Consider the following 17,583-nt stretch of genomic DNA (forward strand, 5'->3'; position numbering starts at 1 on the left):
GCTGCTCCTCCTACATCAGTCCGACTCACAAGTATACTCTTTTCTGCATTGGCAAAAAGATAGAGATCAACATCTCTCATATTCTATTTGAGAATCTGAAAACCTCTATCTTTGATTCAAGAGAAGATGAAAGAGTGAAGTACCCTCATATTCCAAGAACAACCATTACTTTCGGAAGAATGATTTCAGACATTCTGATTGAAAGCAAAGTAGTGGACTCCATCAGAAATTGTAATGCCTCGCATTTTCTTGGAGTAACTCAAGGTCCCATCTTCAATGGTGTTGATCTGTTCGGACTGGAAGTCATTAAGAATGTACCTGTTATGTGCACAAGCTTTCCTGACATTCTGTCAAGAAGAATTGCTGTTGAAGGATTCATATCTTTGTATCATAAAGAACTTGATCAAGTTGTCAAGTTTTACTTGGAAGATTGTGTGAGGAAGCAATCAGACGTTGATCCTGCTTGGATCCGTGGCAGAGTACTTCCATCCAAAGATGATATTCTGAAGAAGGATAAAAAGGAAAGTCAGGCAAGGCTAAAAAGAAAGGCACAAGAAGATGAGGCTGAGAGAGCCAAGAAGTTGAGGGTCACCTATGATCCTGACAAGGTGGACTCTAAAGAACGAAGAGATAAAAGGATCAGAGATTCCTTTCGCAGAACCAGATCTTCTTCTTCTTCTGTACAAATTCCCAAAAATGTCTTTACTCCACCTCCTTCTGTCCCTAAACCTTCTCTCCAATCACCTCCTTCTGAACCAAAAGTAAACTTCACTTTACTAAATTCTTCTTCATCATCCTTCTCCTCTCCCATTCTAAACCCCACACCTTTAAGTATTCTTCCACCAACTCCTTATGATAAATCCCCCTCACCAATTCCCTTTACAAATACTCCACCCTCTCCTCAATCCATCCCATCTGATACTCCAACCTCATCAATCATTCTCTCAGATATCCCCTCTTCATCAACCACCGCACCTCCACCTTCTATATCCCATCCATTACCTACCAGAAAATCCCAACCCTACTGTCTTCTCTACCCTGACTACAAATTCACCTTCAATCCGCCTGAACCTGAACCTTCTACATACCTGGAACTCTTCAGACATGAGGTGATTAGCAGTCTAGACCTTCTGAAGGATGCATTCCTAAATGGTCTGGATGATGTTTCTACAAGAAATCTCTGGAGAAGATTTCGCAAGGATTTTCAAGTAGAAGCAATGGGAGTACAGAAAAGACTAGTGGCTGCTGCCCCTGGTTACCCTGGTTACCTTCTGGAGGGAGATAATGGTATATACTACCATCCTCTCAGAAATTGTGTTGCTGCTGAGGAGAAGCCCTTTGTGGATGAGATGGAACAATTAAGGCTGGCTGCTGAAATGGAAGCAAATCCATGCAGGGATATTGTTATCTTTATTCCTAAGTACCCTGTTCTGCTTGGAGACTTCAAGACTCTCTTTGACTATCTGCGTGAAAACCCTTCTAAGAAAGACCCAAACTTGGTCATTCCAGAAGTTGTTGACCCACCAGAAGTTGAAGGTCCTTCTGCTCCAAGGAATCTAGCTGCCATTCTTCAGGCACTAGAGAATGGAGACTCTGAAATTCCTGCTGCAGAATATGGAGATGCTTCTATGCAAGAAGCAGATGCTGAAGATCATGTTGCTGAATCAGACCCTGTTGAGGAAATTCCTGCAAATGATCTATCCATGGAAGCTGCAGATCAAGTTGCTATTCCTGTGGTTGAAAGCGTTGAAGCTTCTTCTGATGAACCTTCTCGTCTTGCAAGGACTCTGGAAGAAATTCAGAGGAGACAGGATGAGCAAAGCTCACTCAATGAGAAGTATGATGCTTTCATTGAGAGGCAAGAAGGACACAACAACGATGTTAAAAAGATGCTGGCCAAGATCTTGTCAAGACTAGGGCCATCTTAGATTGAGTCTATGTTGTTTCTTTCTTTTCTTTGCATCTGTTTTGTTTCTATGCATCTGATCTTTTCATTTTGTACTTCTGTACCCAATGGTTGAACCTTAATGACATCATCTTCTTCCTCCATGTGTTATGTTTTATTCATCTGAATCTTTTCTATTTTTTGATGATATGACAAAAAGGGGGAGAAGATAAATGATAAATGATTTGATTAAATCTATCAGTTGCTGGGTAAAGAGGCTCCCACACATTCACTAACAAGAACTGCAAGTTCTATATGGTTTAAGTGTTTTGCAGGTACAGAAAGTGAAGTGAATCTTCAGAAGCAAAACCATAAGAAGCGGTATTCTGTAAAAGGAATGAGCTCTTGGAAACTGAAGCAAGCTGAGTGCTGTCAAGCTTCAGAGATCAGAAGCAAGAAAGAAGAATGAATCAGAAGCACTGATAATAGAATTTGAATATCATTGTCTATCCTGTTCTGACAAAATTCTATTTGCTCTGATACATATAATGTTATGGCTCTGATACATTATTTGCTCTGATACATTATTTCAGCCTATATGGCTCTGATACATATAATGTGTTCAAACATACATTTTATGTTCTAACTCGTTCATGCTGACTTTTGTCGTTTAGTTTTTTTGTTCTGTAACATTTCAGGATGTAGAGATGCTCTGATGATGCTCTGGTACATTCAACAATGTTCTGATACAAATCTAGCATGAAGTGTTGATTGGTAGACATTCAAAGTTCTGAAGCTATCCGAGGGAAGCAGAAATCAGAAGATGTGAATGTTCTAAAAGATCCAGAAAATTCAAGTTCTGAAGCTGTCCTGAATGGAAGCAGAAGTCAGAAGCTGTGAATGTTCTGAAGATCAAAGAAATTCAAGTTCTGAAGCTGTCCACGATGGAAGCAGGAATCAGAAGCTGTGAGTGTTCTAAGGATCTAAAGAAATTCAAGTTCTGAAGCTATCCAATGGAAGCAGAAGTCAGAAGCTATGAATTCTCTGAAGGCAGAAGCTTATATGATCGTCTCTACCGAAATAATCAGGGAAGTCTTTTATCAAAGTTCTTCGAGTATTTATTTCAGGGGGAGATTATTTATCTCAGGGGGAGATTGTTAATCTCAGGGGGAGACATATTCATATGCTTATGCTATAGCTGTGTAATTTGTCTTTTGCCGTCTACTCTTTCTGATCGCAAATTCATATCATTTATATATGTTTTTGTCATCATCAAAAAGGGGGAGATTGTTAGAACAAGATTTGTTCTTATCAATTATCTTAGTTTTGATGATAACAATAATATGAATTTTGCTTAAGATAATATGGTACTCTAATCCAATGCAATTTCCCTTTCAGGAAATATATATAAAGAGTACGCATAATTCAGCGCTCAGAAGTTGTGTCTCAAATGGTTCAGCATGCAACATCAGAACATGGTCTGGCAAGACATCAGAAGATGGTCGAAGCAGAATCAGAACATGGGTCTATGGAAGCATCAGAAGAACATGAGATCAGAAGCACTGAAGATCAGAAGATGGTATCACGCAACAGAAGCACTTCAAGATCAGAAGATCAGAAGATGCTATGCACCAAGCTGTTTTGACTCTGATGATATTCAAACGTCGTATTCATAAACATCAGATCAGAAGGAAGTACAGGTGGCAGACTACGCTGACTGACAAAAGGAACGTTAAAGCTACTAAAGGCAACGTCAGTAGACACAGCGTGAACAAGGCTCGAGGTAGTTGACAAAAGCGTATAACATTAAATGCAATGCTGTACGGAACACGCAAAGCATTAAATGCACTCAACGGTCATCTTCTCAACGCCTATAAATATGAAGTTCTGATGAGAAGCAAGGTTAACGATTCTGCACCAAAACAACTTATATCAAACTTGCTGAAACGCTGTTCAAATCTAAACTCAGAATCTTCATCTTCATCAAAGCTCACTACATTGCTGTTGTAATATATTAGTGAGATTAAGCTTAAACGTTAAGAGAAATATCACAGTTTGTGATTATCGCTTTTAAGAAGCACTTGTAAACTCTTGAATAGATTACATTAAGTTGTAAGGAACTAGAGTGATCGTGTGATCAGTATACTCTAGGAAGTCTTAGCAGTTGGCTGAGCAGTTTGTAACTAGAGTGATCAGGTTGATCAGTAGACTCTAGAAAAGTCTTAGAAGTTGTCTAAGCAGTGTTCCTGGAGTGATCAAGTTGTGATCTGTAGACTCTGGAAGACTTAGTCGTGGACTAAGTGGAAAACCATTGTAATCCGTGCGATTAGTGGATTAAATCCTCAGGTTGAGGTAAATCATCTCTGCGGGGGTGGACTGGAGTAGCTTCGTTAACAGCGAACCAGGATAAAAATAATTGTGCAATTTATTTTTATCGTCCAAGATTTAAAGTCACACTTATTCAATCCCCCCCTTTCTAAGTGTTTTTCTATCCTTCAATACTAAGACCTTTATTTATACTAATTCAACCCTAACGGTCCTACTCTAACGAAATGCCATGTTGCTTCTCATGCATACGCTTCGAATCCCTGGGGCGCAATCTGTCCTTGTTCGGTTATACAAAATGTTTCGAAATTCAAATCCTCCCGCCTAAATTCTCTTTCAATACGTGGCAACGTGATCCTTGACGAGGACGCCACTAAATACGCTAAGCTTTAGTACTCTTCGTATTTTGAGAAACACTCAAGTCTCAAAGACAATCTATCTCGATATCATCTTTACTTCAACTTAAATAACATCCCCGAACATGGCCATCAGAAGCCATTTATTCTCGGGAATGGCCATCAGAAGCCATTCTTCTTCGAACTCTAACTCTTCAAAGAACATTTTCTTCAATCGAAACCTCCAACCAACAAATTGCCCCCAATAAATGTATGTTTCGAAAAACAAGAGAAATAGGCGTTTCTTGTCATGATGAGATTTCGTTTTACTCGTATTTTAGAGTTCCAAGACACCTGACAAAGATCATAATTATTTATGACTTATCTTTTAAAACGTCTTGTCATTTTCAAAAATGTCTCTTCAAAACGTGCATTCCCATGTTTTGTCATTACTTGTGATCATTGCTGCTAGATACTAGGAGAAAGGCTAACAACTGTTCGACCGCCGTTAGATTAAATCATCTCTTGCCGCGTGTCCTTTTGACCTTTATTCAAAATATTTGAAAAGGTTCTTACTAAACCTTTGAATACTTAAACCTTTAAGTGATATCAGTGATTCCTCCAATCAAATCTAAGAAAAAAATGGATTGGTTAAAGTGTTTTGACAAAAATAAATTATAACACATGAAATTAGGGTGTAGGACTTACCAACCAAAACATTTGATTGAAACCTTCCTTCAACTATGGAATTCAAACCAATTATGTTAAGGTAGTTATGAGGGATGTCAGGAAATTCTGCTTTCTTAACAGAAGTTGACCCACAAAAAACCAATTTGAATGTATGATTTGTCGACTTAAAAGCAAAATCATTCTTCCTAACTTTAAAATTTTGCATGATATAAGAGTTTCCTGTTTCAATTTCAGATTTGAATTTTGAAAGCAAATAAGCAGAGACAACAGCCTGAATCATATCACGCTGCAAGAAATAAACATTTCATCATCAGTGGTTAATCAACACAAAACATATTATAGGTAATCAGTGGGGATCCATATCTTGCTACAGTACCTTAGAATCAACCAAAACCATCTCCATGTGTTCTTTGTTTGAAGAACTTGTGACAGTCCATAGATGTTTACATCTAACAGCGATCTTCCACAAATCTTTTGAATCATTTATCTCTTTCTATGGCTCAATTAGGCGAGACATGATTCACATACAAACACTGCAAGAAGAGTAGAGATATCAGTTAATTATCGAAGATGAATCAAATGGAGATGAATATAAACAGTGTTTAACAGAAGTTAGGGACGGAGGTGATGGAGACGAAGGTAGTGTCTTGAGATGAAGGAGGAGTGAAAATCGCGGCGGAGGTGATGGAGATGAAGGATTTGTCTTGAGATGGAAGAGGAGCGAAAATTGCAGGGTATTGAGATGCAACAGAATTGACATGGTTATGCATTTGTTCATGTTTTATGCAGCCTATGGAACACAAAAGGTTTATTGAACAATGAAAGGTTACAGTAATTGAAGTAATGGAGTTCTGTGTTTTCCAAGCCAGATATTGTGGCCTTTTTTCTTTCATTCACGTGGCCAGGGATTTAATGGGTAGGGGAGTAATTAAGGGTTGGCTTAGATATTTAAACCCGATTATATTCTCAATGCAGCTTTTGACATTATTTCACCTGTAATATAAAATAATATTATATAAAATAGATTTAAAAAATGAAAAACCAAATAAATAAAAATGAAATCAACCAATCAAAAAGTGACACAATAGATAGCATTTAATGTCAAATGAATATGGTGACTTTATTTTTCAGAAGGACAAATTTACCCTGAAATTTAAACGGTTTTAGTTATTTAATCAGAGGGTTTAAAGTATAATTATCATGTACTTTACTTTTTCTATATAATAGATAATAGATAGATAATAGATAGATATGAAAAAATAGCAGACATCTTAAATCATTGTAACACGTTTTATTTTTTCCAATACATGGTAAACCCTAATACATTTCTATTTAATGATCGTATATTTTCAATGAATCAATTACCTCAATGCTATTTGTCTTTGTCTCTTCCAATGCATTGAAAATAAGTAACATTGATTATATTTTTCCATTTGTTTCTTTACCGTTCCATAACCCTAAATATATGTATCACTTCTCCATTCCCTCTTCATTCCCGTTTTTCTTCTATCAATTTTTTTAATCTCTCTTTCAATCCGAATGTATATTTCAGATCTAAAGGTAAGCTTTTGTTTTAGTGTGGGAATCGATTCGTTTAAATCTTCTAATAATCTATTACCTCTTCATTGCCATTTTTCAATTGTCGGTTTCTGAATATGTCTTATAATTGTCCGGGATTTTCATATCACAGTGTAATCTTTTGTTTTACTCTTCCTAGGATCGATTCCTTTACAATTATGGTATTGTTTATTTTATTAAACTTATTTTCTATTCGTTTATGCATTAAATGAATTTAGATCCAACTTTCCTATTTTTTTTACAAATTTTCAACTACCTTCCTTTTTGATTTTCGAATCAATGTATTTCGATTTGTTATATGCTACTAATAATCGATTGGGTTATGTTATATAATTATTGAATTCATATCGTTTATAAGAATTTTTTTCAAAAATATACAAATATGACAAAAACAATGTGAAATAGTAATTTATAAACCACAAATATTCTGTCATTGATTATGAAAATTAGTAAATTACTATGCATTGGCGAAGATAATAACTTTTTGGAGTGATTGCTTCAAACTGTTTTTGTCAATTGCAGTGAGACTTAGACTAAAGATTATAGATGTGGGCAAAAGGAAAATTAAGACCGGGAGCAAGAATTAATCAAGTTGGAGGATTTGAGAAAGTGTTTATGAAAGTTTAGTATATCAACTGTTAACTAAATATTGATCAATATTGATATACTATTTCAATATTAGGGGTAATGTTATTCACCTGACATCTCATTGTATTTATGTCTTTTGTAGAATCTATTTAAAATAGTCCACGGAAAGTTGGTCATTGACAACATGACATTATTACAACTTCATTATTTTGTTCTCTGGAAAAATTACATGTTATTCTCATATTTGCAGTTATAATTAGTAGTTGTCTAGAGTATTTTGTAAAATCTGTGATAAATTTATTTATCAATGTTGACATTATAATTTGGCATAATTCGTGTTATAGATGATACTTTTTATTATAATTATAAATTTAATAGTTTTTTCATTTCATTGTGATATTTTATTTAATAGAATCTTATTAACAAAGAAAATATTCATTGATTTCCTTTAAATATGTGCCTATGAATGAGATAAATGAAATGTTATACAACAAACAAATAAATGTGCCAAAAATTCTTATATAGACTTAATTTTATTTATAGACTCACCATTTTTTATAAGAAGTCAGAACTTATTTTATATTTATTTTTTTGTTTATAATGAAATTATGCATTTATAGCATCATTGTCTAAAATTTATTTCCTAAATTAATGTTGACTGCATGAAGTAGCGTGTAGCCGTATTTTTATTTTGAAATTTTTTTTTTTTTAATCAAGAATTCATTAATAGAACCAAAAGTTCTAAAGCACACGATTGCAAAAGGCGAGATATGAAACAAAAACCCCGGAGAAAATTACACTCCAAATACTACCTATGAAAAATACAATAAAGGATTATTGACAAACTCATAGAAATTGTAATTGGTATGTGTAATTTTCCTAATAAAGGACCATCTCCAAATAAGTTCTTTGATGCTCCAAATAATGTCGGTAACATTCCACGAATCGTTCCGAAAGATAATGCCGTTTCTCACCTTCCATAAGGACCAACAAATAGCTAACCAAAAAATCCCTTCCCTATTGGATTTCAGTTTCCTATTTTTACAAAAAGAGTGCCAATCAAAATAACAACTCCAAACGTCCACGAAAACATACTCGGTAAAACCAATCCACCTAGCCATGGCTTCCCAAACCAAGCAAGAAACACGACACTTAAAGATAATATGAGACAAGGATTCCCTCTCCATTTCACAAAGACCACAAACATTAAGAGATGAGATAGTAATTCCTCTACTAAGGAGTAATTCCCTAGTTGGTAATTTATCAAGCAAACACCTCCAGCCAAAAAACTTAATTTTATTAGGCACCAACACTTTCCATAAGAGAGGAAAGACTCTAGCAAGAAAAGAATCCGGACCTCTCGGTAGATGAAAGAAGTTAAACAAAGCATAACAACTACGTACAGAGTAAGAATTGTCCGATTCCGCTAACCACATAATGTTGTCCCGAATGTTTGGATCCGGCTGCACGTGCTGAACCGCTTCTGTCAGCTGCTAGACCATGCTGTCCGCCCCTGTGTTGTTGGCGGCATCCAGCCCAAAACAGTCCCAAGCCCACCCATTCGAACTCCACCCTCCCATCCCCGCCACCGCCACAAATTTCAAGTTCGATCTAGCATACGCCTCCGGAAACAACTCCCTCAAGCTCTTCTCCTCCAACCACTTTGCATGCCAAAAAGGAATATTAAATCCATCGCCTAAAACGAACTTACAATTTTCCATAAAAAGATCCTCTACATAGGATTTTCCCAAAGATAGAATGTCCGCCCACCAAGTGGATTTAGAATCTTTCCCAAATATAGAACTTTCACACGAGGCCACTTTAATGTTGATATCTCCATATTTAGCTTTCAAAACTTTAAACCAAAGAGCTTCCGAACCCGAAAATATCCGCCATCGCCACTTATTCAAAAGCGCTAAATTGAAATCTTTTATCCTTCGAATGCCAAGACCTCCTTTCTCAATTGGTAAGCAAATAGCCTTCCAACTAACCCAATGAACTTTCCTCCCCTCCCCCGTGCCTCCCCAAAGAAAATTACTTTCCAACTTTGTTATACACTTTTGAACTTTCGAAGGAATTTTATAAAAAGAAAGCCAAAAAATGGATAAACTACAAAGAACCGATTTAAGGAGCGTCAACCTACCACCAAAAGAAAGGAACCTATTTTTCCAATCCGAGAGCCTCTTTTTAATTTTGTCTAAAATGAAATTCCAAGAAGAAACCCTTCTAGGATTAATACCAATCGGAATACCAAGAAAAGTAAAGGAATTGTCTTCCCTCCCGCAAGATAAAAAAAATAGAAGCACATTCCATGAAGGGGTCACCTAAGTTCACCCCTATAAGCTTGCTTTTGTGATAATTAATTCCGAGGCCCGACACTAGTTCGAAACCTCTAAGAATAGCCTTGATAACCCAAACTTGCTTCCAACTTCCCTCCCCGATCAAAAGAGTATCGTCCACAAATTGTAATAATTCCACACTACACTTTCTCCTAACATTGAAACCAACATATTCCCCTAACTCCACCGCCTTCCTAACCATCCCCGACAAACCTTCCGCAACCATCACAAAGAGGAAAGGAGACAACGGAAATTCATTGCAAATCTGAAAAACGTTTCTGATTCTACTTTTTATATTATCTATCAATACCGATGGTTGTAAAATAATATAGTCATTATAGTACCTTTTATTTAAGTTTTACACCAGTGAAATATTTGTAATTGGGATAGATCAAATGACGCCAAGGTGTCAAAATTTGATTTTACACCAAATCTCAACCGTTAAAAAGAATAGATCAAACGGTTATATAAATAACCTATTTTTTAGGCAAAAAAATAGGCTATATATATTTTTTTCATTATTTTATTTAATTTAATATAACCGTTGGATCTATTCTTTTAACGCTTGAGAGTTGATGTCAAATTAAATTTTGACACCTTGGTGTCATTTGATCCTATCCCTTGTAATTAGATCAATTAAATTGACAATTTTTTGATAGATAATTAATGTAATTTATGGTAAAAAGTATGATTTTTTCAATAAATAAATTATTCATAGTTTTAATTATAAATTAAATTAGTAGAATGTTTTATTTCTGAATAATCTAACTAAAATAATTACACTACAAAATGCTAGAAAATCCTCTTAATATATTATTTTCTACCACTTGCAGTATAAAATGAATTGAAGTTTATCCACTGCAGTATATAGTGAATTATTTCTCTAATAATTATTACATTTAACATTTACACAAAATAGCCATTATTTCTAATTATTTCTTACTATTTATTAAATCTACAATTAAATTTGACTTCAAAACCAATCATAAAGTAAACGTGTGTAGCCGTATTTTTATTTTGAAAATTGATTGGAAACCTGCAAAAACGTTTCTCATTCTACTTTTACTTTTCTCAATTGAAAAAGAAATTGAAACGAACTCTATTTTACTTTCAATGTGTTTTCTTAACTGAAACAAATAAAGTATTAGAAAAATAATGTTTTTAAAATTAAAATATAATAATAATAATATCTCTAAAAAAAATTTTACAAATAAATCCACACAGTTAACTTTTTTTTTTCAATCCTAATTATTATCCACAAGATACTTTGCATTCTACAAGGTACTAATATCAGGTTTTTATATTTTATGTCAATACCAATGATTTTAAAATACTACTGTTTATTTATGTTATTAAAACCTATAGAATCTCATAATTATTATACTATTTTTTATTTATTTCTTCCAAATTATCTCACGTTTCCAAGAACAAAATCTTTGCATTCAAGAGTTTGACACCAATTAAAAATAAATTTTTGAAAACATAATTATAGATTAAATCTTTTTTTAATAATGGAAACTAATTTAAAAAGCGGGTTAATTGCGTCATTTCATAAAAAAAAAACTTTTATTTATATGGAGTTTAGACATTTATACTACAATTTTAATTATTATTTAATAATAATAATCATATTTAATTTTACGAAATACATTTAAAATATTAATTAATTAATTCAATTATATAAACGAGAATATGTGATAAAAAATTTTATAAACAGGAAAAAGTTTAGTGTTGTACACTTATTCTTATAAACGGTAATAAGTTATAAATATTTTTATAAACGGTTTAAAGTCAACTATTGATACAAGTATTTGTATAAATAGAAAAAACTATAAATATTTTTATAAACAGAAAAAAATCGACGATTGACGGTTGATACAATTATTTTTATAAACGGGAATAAGTTATATATATTTTTATAAACGGAAAAAAGTCTATCATTGATACAATTATTTTGAGGGGGTTTTTGACCTCCGCAACTCACTTGCGGCAGTTTTATAAAATACTACAGATACGTGTGCCGTAGTTTATTTGCAGAGGTTTTGCGTAAACGCTGGTATTTTTTGCGGAGGTTAATTTGAGTGTGTTTAAACTTCCGTTACAGAAATTGATTTTGCGGAGGTTTTTAACCCCATCCAAATTTATGTATTGCTATTAGCTAAATTTTCTTAATTTTTCAAGTATCAGTTTTTCTAACTAATATGAAATAAAATTCTTCCAAGACAAACACTCGTATTTATTCTTATATATCACACTTTTAAATGGAATTTTTAACAATAAAAAATTGAATATAACGTAAAATATTAAAATTTAACTTAAGGAGAACTTTGGAAATTTAAAACTGTTGTGGTATAAGATCTACAAGTCGGGTTAGAAAGGAGAAACATAAGAAAGAAATCAAACAATAATCAAGTTAGACTATCATTGATAACCAACTTATATCAAATCTATAAGAAAACGACGATACTGTTAAGAAGTGTGGTTAGACCTAACTCAACCCTATAAAACCGGCTTGTAGGGTGAGGATTGCCCCCACTTATAAGGACATGTTCAGGCCATATATTGTCCGATGTGGGACTCTTAACACACCCCCTCACGCCCAGGACTAGACAACTAGAGCGTGGAAATAAATGGTGGGTGGCCCGATAGCGGAAACCATAGAAGGTGGCCCACCGGATCTTAAACGAGGCTCTGATACCATGTTAAGAAGTGTGGTTAGGCCTAACTCAACCCTACGAAACCGGCTTGTAGGGTGAGGATTGCCCCCATTTATAAGGACATGTTGAGGCCATATATTGTCCGATGTGGGACTCTTAACAGATACCAAGATAACAAAATGTTGTAAAACCACTACCCATTTGTACAAAACAACATAGCAGCAATGGAAAATCAGTTACACAAAATGAGAAGATTGATAATTTCATTTTGCAGCCGAACTTGGTACTAAATATCAGCCTCTGATAGTTGAAAAGTAGCATCTTGGCTAAAGAACTCATAATCCCCTGTATAAATTAACTAGAATCTCCTCAACTGGAAGACAATTGACTTTTATAGAATGTATGTACCATTTTGTTAATTCACTAATCCCCTGTATACTTCAAAAGTAAGAAAATGAATTTCATGACCGTTAGCTCCCAATATTAATTTTTCCTTAAACACTAAAATACATGGCCATTAATTATCAGTATTGGGAAAGAGAACATAACAGATCAATATATACGAGTTAGGAGTATAGAAATTTGTATTTGAAAAATAGAAAATACTCACATAATATAGTAATAGACCTGTAGATACTCTTGATTCCCCAATTATCATAAAAAGCATTCATGATCAAATATAATTAAACAAGTGTTGATGCAGGGTGCTAGACCTATCTCATTAAATGAGAGAAAAATAGTAAAAATAAGTAAGAAAAAAGAAACATGAAACTAGAGACAAAAACAAGTGTTGTCGTCCCGCACACACTATTGCAACAGCTTCACCACGGCTTAAGGTATCTTTCGCCATCTTGTGAGCAGAGGTCTAGAACTACAATAGATTCCTATCTTCCATGCGACTTTCAAATCTGCAACTCAATATGTAAAAATGTTAGATGAAATTCATATACTAAGATCCAAAGCAACCATGTCTAGACCACCAAAAAATATTGATGATAATGACAAATTAAGAAGCAAAATAGCAAATAAGGCTCGTGAGTAGTAAACTCCAAAATGGGCAATTAGTAATGTAAATTCGTTTACTCCAAAAAGATCTTGAAATAGTTAAAAATGAAAATAAAATAAAACAAGATTTCATCTACTCTCACGGTTTTTCAAAAAGATCCCCACCAGTCTCAAAATCCAAAACAACAGGTATTTATGTCAAAAGCCTAAAAAAGCATTGAAAGTTAAGTCTGATTTACTTTTGTTAGAGACCATTAGGTGCTTGACATCCTAATATCTTCTATGATAAAAGTTTACTTCTTAGGTTGAATCTCCAAAGTAACATGGGCTATATTATCCGTAAATCAACCGTCTATATATTATGGGATATATTATCTTCAACCAAACACTCACTTAATTGTCTTAAAATGAAAAACTAAGATGAAATTTAAAAAGAATTACCTGGGAACTCCATCCAATGACACCAATATGCACGATCCCTTGACAGCATCCGACAACAAATGAAACAATTCCCTTCCACCTCTCACAATGTACGACAATAAATCAACCAAAAATAATATAAAATTTTTGGTTAATTCCTAAAACAAATTAATACATTTTAAGAGACCAAAACCTCAATGTATTTGTAAGGTAACCCTCTCTCCTACTTAAGGATAGATTTCTTAAAACCAAGAAACTATGGCAGACTAAGGTGCAGCGTGGTTGGCGGAACTGTTAGTAAACCATGATGGCAACCACCACAATTGGGAATTGAAGCACCTCCTAAACCTATTACAAATAAGTAAATAACATAACAAAACCCGTTCCAAACCTTTAGATCCAATTTGAAACGTTGTGCAGTAAAAAAAATCGAGGAAAATAGATTAATTTGAGGAAAAGAGATGAAGAAGTTTTCATTAAAGCGGATGGGTTTGAAGTGAGAATGAGAAGAAAAGCCCTGTGACAAGTTGAAATCTGAGGAGGAACTGAATAGATGTCACATTCTTTCAAAATAAAAGTAAATAAATGAATAGTGAAATTTGAGTGGACACCAAAATGGAAAAGGCGGAAAACCTACCGAAAAAAGCTGGATAATATTTTTTATTTTCCGGTTTTTTATTAAAACCCTTCAGCTTATTGCTTTTATTAGCTCTCATATCAAATTTTTAACTTAATAAGAGGGGTGTTTTAAATCTTCCGGTTGTAGAAAAAGTGAAGCTAATGAAACAAGTCGTAGCCCAAACCCTAATTCCAACAGAAAACCCTATATATTGTTGCAGATATGCTGATAATCCTCTCCCCTTCTTTGCTTGCAACATTTACAATTACAGATCATGTCTTCTGGCCGTTCAATTCCTACGGAGGATAGAATTAGCGACTTGCCGGAGTCAATTCTCTGCCACATTCTCTCCTTCCTTCCAACCAAAGCCGCTGCAACCACAATGATTCTCTCAAAGAGATGGAAACCGGTATGGCTCTCTGTCCTTATTCTTAACTTCGATGACAAGGAATTCAATGACTTTGAGACATTTCACAAGTTTGTTTATTCAACCATGTTCTCTTTGAGAGACAAAAAGACTTCGATCCAATCGTTTACCTTGAAATTATGCTTCTATTCTCGCTTCAAACAAAGAGAATTGAATAGAATTTTTAAATTTGTGTTGCAACGAGGAGTCAAGAATCTTAACTTCGACTTGTCTGGTAAATCACATTGTATCAAATTACCTCCTTGCATTATCAGTTGTAAGACGCTTCAGGTTCTTAGGTTGGAGAACATAAAAATGTGGGATTTTGACCAAGTGAATTTTCCTTGTCTCAAAACTATGTTGCAAAGTTTCTATATGGCTGCCCTATTCTAGAAGATTTAAATTATGTTGATTTCAAATCTCCTAAATATTTTGCAAAGTTTCTATATGGCTGCCCTATTCTAGAAGATTTGAATGCGAAATCACGTACCTTCCAGAAATCAATCGATCCCATGGAAAACTTGAATGCTTTACCTAATTTGGTCAAAGTAAGGATTTGTTATAATACGGATATTCTGATGTCTTTGGTTTGTAAGACGAGAATTTTGCATATAGAACAGGTATAAATGTTATCCTACTGAATATTCACTATTTGCATTGAATATACATTAATTAACTAATTGTGTAATCTATATGCTCATAAGCTATCAAATAGAGTATACATTTCTAACGTTCTATTGTGTGCAACTCACGCAGATATGGGGCATGACTTGGAAACCACTTCCCATGTTTCACAATTTGACTCACATGGAACTTACTTTTTGGCTTAGCTTACTGAAGAGGGAGTGCAGGTCGTTGATAGAAATACTCCCAAATTTTCCCAATCTTCAACATTTTAACATTAAGTTCATATTTTTGAATAGTAATGGTGCAACATATATTTGTTCTGAATGTTCGAAGGTTGTTCCACCCAGTCCCACCATTGCTACAGAATGTCTTTCCTCACAGCTTAAAACATTTAGCATTCAATGTTCCACAGACACAGAAAACATCAACAATTGTGAGTTCCAATTTGTAAAATATATTATGCAACATTCAAAAGTACTAGAGACTGTGAGAGTCAAAAGTACCCGCCTTAAAACGAACCAAATGTTTATGAAGTTATCTTCATGCACAAGGAGCTCTCCAACATGTAAACTTTTATTTGGTTGATGATGATAATTATGTCGTGGTTTTCTTTTGGAAGAATGAGTAGTGGTTTTTCATGAAAGAAATTTTCGGGAGTAATATCATATACTTTCTCTTAGTGTAAAGAGAGGGATGAATCCATGTAATCAAAGTTCTACCTTTTGTTTATTTTATTGTTTGGTGTAGTCCGGTTGTTGATCCTACGAATACTGGAGAAATCTATAACTATGATGCATTTTGATTGTTAGTTGATTGCTAGAAATTTGAAATGTTTGATTTTTTGCTTGGGTTAGAGGTGTGTTTTGGTGTATGAATATTTAATGTACCAATTAAATATTATTTTTAAGGTAAGCCATGAACTGTTTCTTGGTGTTTAGGTAAGATGAAGTATAACATAATTTGTCAGATTACAAAAATTGATATGTTTTTGAAATTGGTGGTTTGTAAATTCTTTCAAGTTTTTTTTGTCAGATGAATGCTACTTACTCAATTTTGAGTCTTGGGTTGGGGCAAGTCAGAATAATTTGATGAGGAGGGAGGGTAGGGATAGTTAATGACTAATCAATTGTCTGGTAGAATGAAATTGATAAGGGATAAAAGATGCTGTTTGTGAATTTTAAGTTAAGCTTGGATGCATATGCTATTATGATGATTTTGTGTGTTGTATGGCTCACTAGGATTCAACTTTAATATTTTGTTTGTTGTATGGATCACTCCGTTATAGGTGTGGACAGCTCTGTGGTTGAGTGCAAACTTGTAATCTGCATATCATAGGTTCTATATGTCAGCATTTTATTACTGAACTCTTGAATCACATATATGCATTGGCTTTTAGCACGAGGAGTGTTCAAAATTCATTTGTTAATTAATGTAGTTTTTTTCTGTTAGAATTAAAGGTTAACGCTTCGACTGCTACAAAGTCGTTCAATTTTCGGTGAATAACTTCATTATGAATGGAACATCTATTATTGATATCTATAACTGAAAGCAACATCTATACATTCAAAACAACAGTACTTTTCATTCCAATACTTCTAATTGAGTTCTTTACAGTTTCCTCACGGTTGGTAATCTATGATCGAATTCATTACTTTTACTCTGTTTGCGAATAGATTTATCTGTCTATCATCATCACTGAGTATATGTATCTCTTTTGAGGAACTATGCTTTATATTGGAGAACAAAAATGCATATGCTACTATGATGTATGTCGGTAAAACAAAGGTCTATCAGTTATACATCGCAGAATGAGTTATGTTCAAGCCACTGGCTCTTCTCAATTGATAGCAGAGACCATCTCATCCAATTTGTGTGTGTAAAATTTGGAATGTAAGGGACAAGGTAGTGTTTTGTAATAAACACATTGATTCTTTTTTCATGCTCACTTTTTTGCAGAAAGCTGGGGAAAATCTTATCATTATACCGAGGTATTCGCATAATATGCGTGTGATTCTTCAAGCGACTGATATTGTGAAATAACTTCAGAGCAAGCTTTTCGAATAGATAGTAGTAACCTTGCTACCAACCAAAAAAGGTATAATTTCTTAT

At 34.0% G+C, this 17,583-nt stretch overlaps 1 protein-coding gene across 1 annotated transcript; it reads left to right on the forward strand.

The window, feature by feature from the left end:
* The first annotated feature begins 14,604 nt into the window (after positions 1-14,604).
* Positions 14,605-16,187, forward strand: LOC131630168 (F-box/FBD/LRR-repeat protein At5g56420-like). Its single transcript, XM_058900962.1, has 3 exons — positions 14,605-15,208; positions 15,244-15,467; positions 15,604-16,187. The coding sequence occupies exons 1-3, from the start codon at positions 14,716-14,718 to the stop codon at positions 16,057-16,059; spliced, it is 1,173 nt and encodes a 390-aa protein (XP_058756945.1). The 5' UTR covers positions 14,605-14,715; the 3' UTR covers positions 16,060-16,187.
* Positions 16,188-17,583: the final 1,396 nt, after the last annotated feature.

Source organism: Vicia villosa, unplaced genomic scaffold (assembly GCF_029867415.1).
Source record: "Vicia villosa cultivar HV-30 ecotype Madison, WI unplaced genomic scaffold, Vvil1.0 ctg.000655F_1_1, whole genome shotgun sequence".
NCBI lineage: Eukaryota > Viridiplantae > Streptophyta > Magnoliopsida > Fabales > Fabaceae > Vicia > Vicia villosa.

Coding starts and splice junctions, on each gene's coding strand:
- LOC131630168 (XM_058900962.1), top strand. CDS start 14,716: ATGTCTTCTGGCCGTTCAATTCCTACGGAGGATAGAATTAGCGACTTG. Junction 15,209..15,243: donor TCCTTGTCTCAAAACTATGT/TGCAAAGTTTCT, acceptor CTATTCTAGAAG/ATTTAAATTATGTTGATTTC. Junction 15,468..15,603: donor GAATTTTGCATATAGAACAG/GTATAAATGTTA, acceptor CAACTCACGCAG/ATATGGGGCATGACTTGGAA.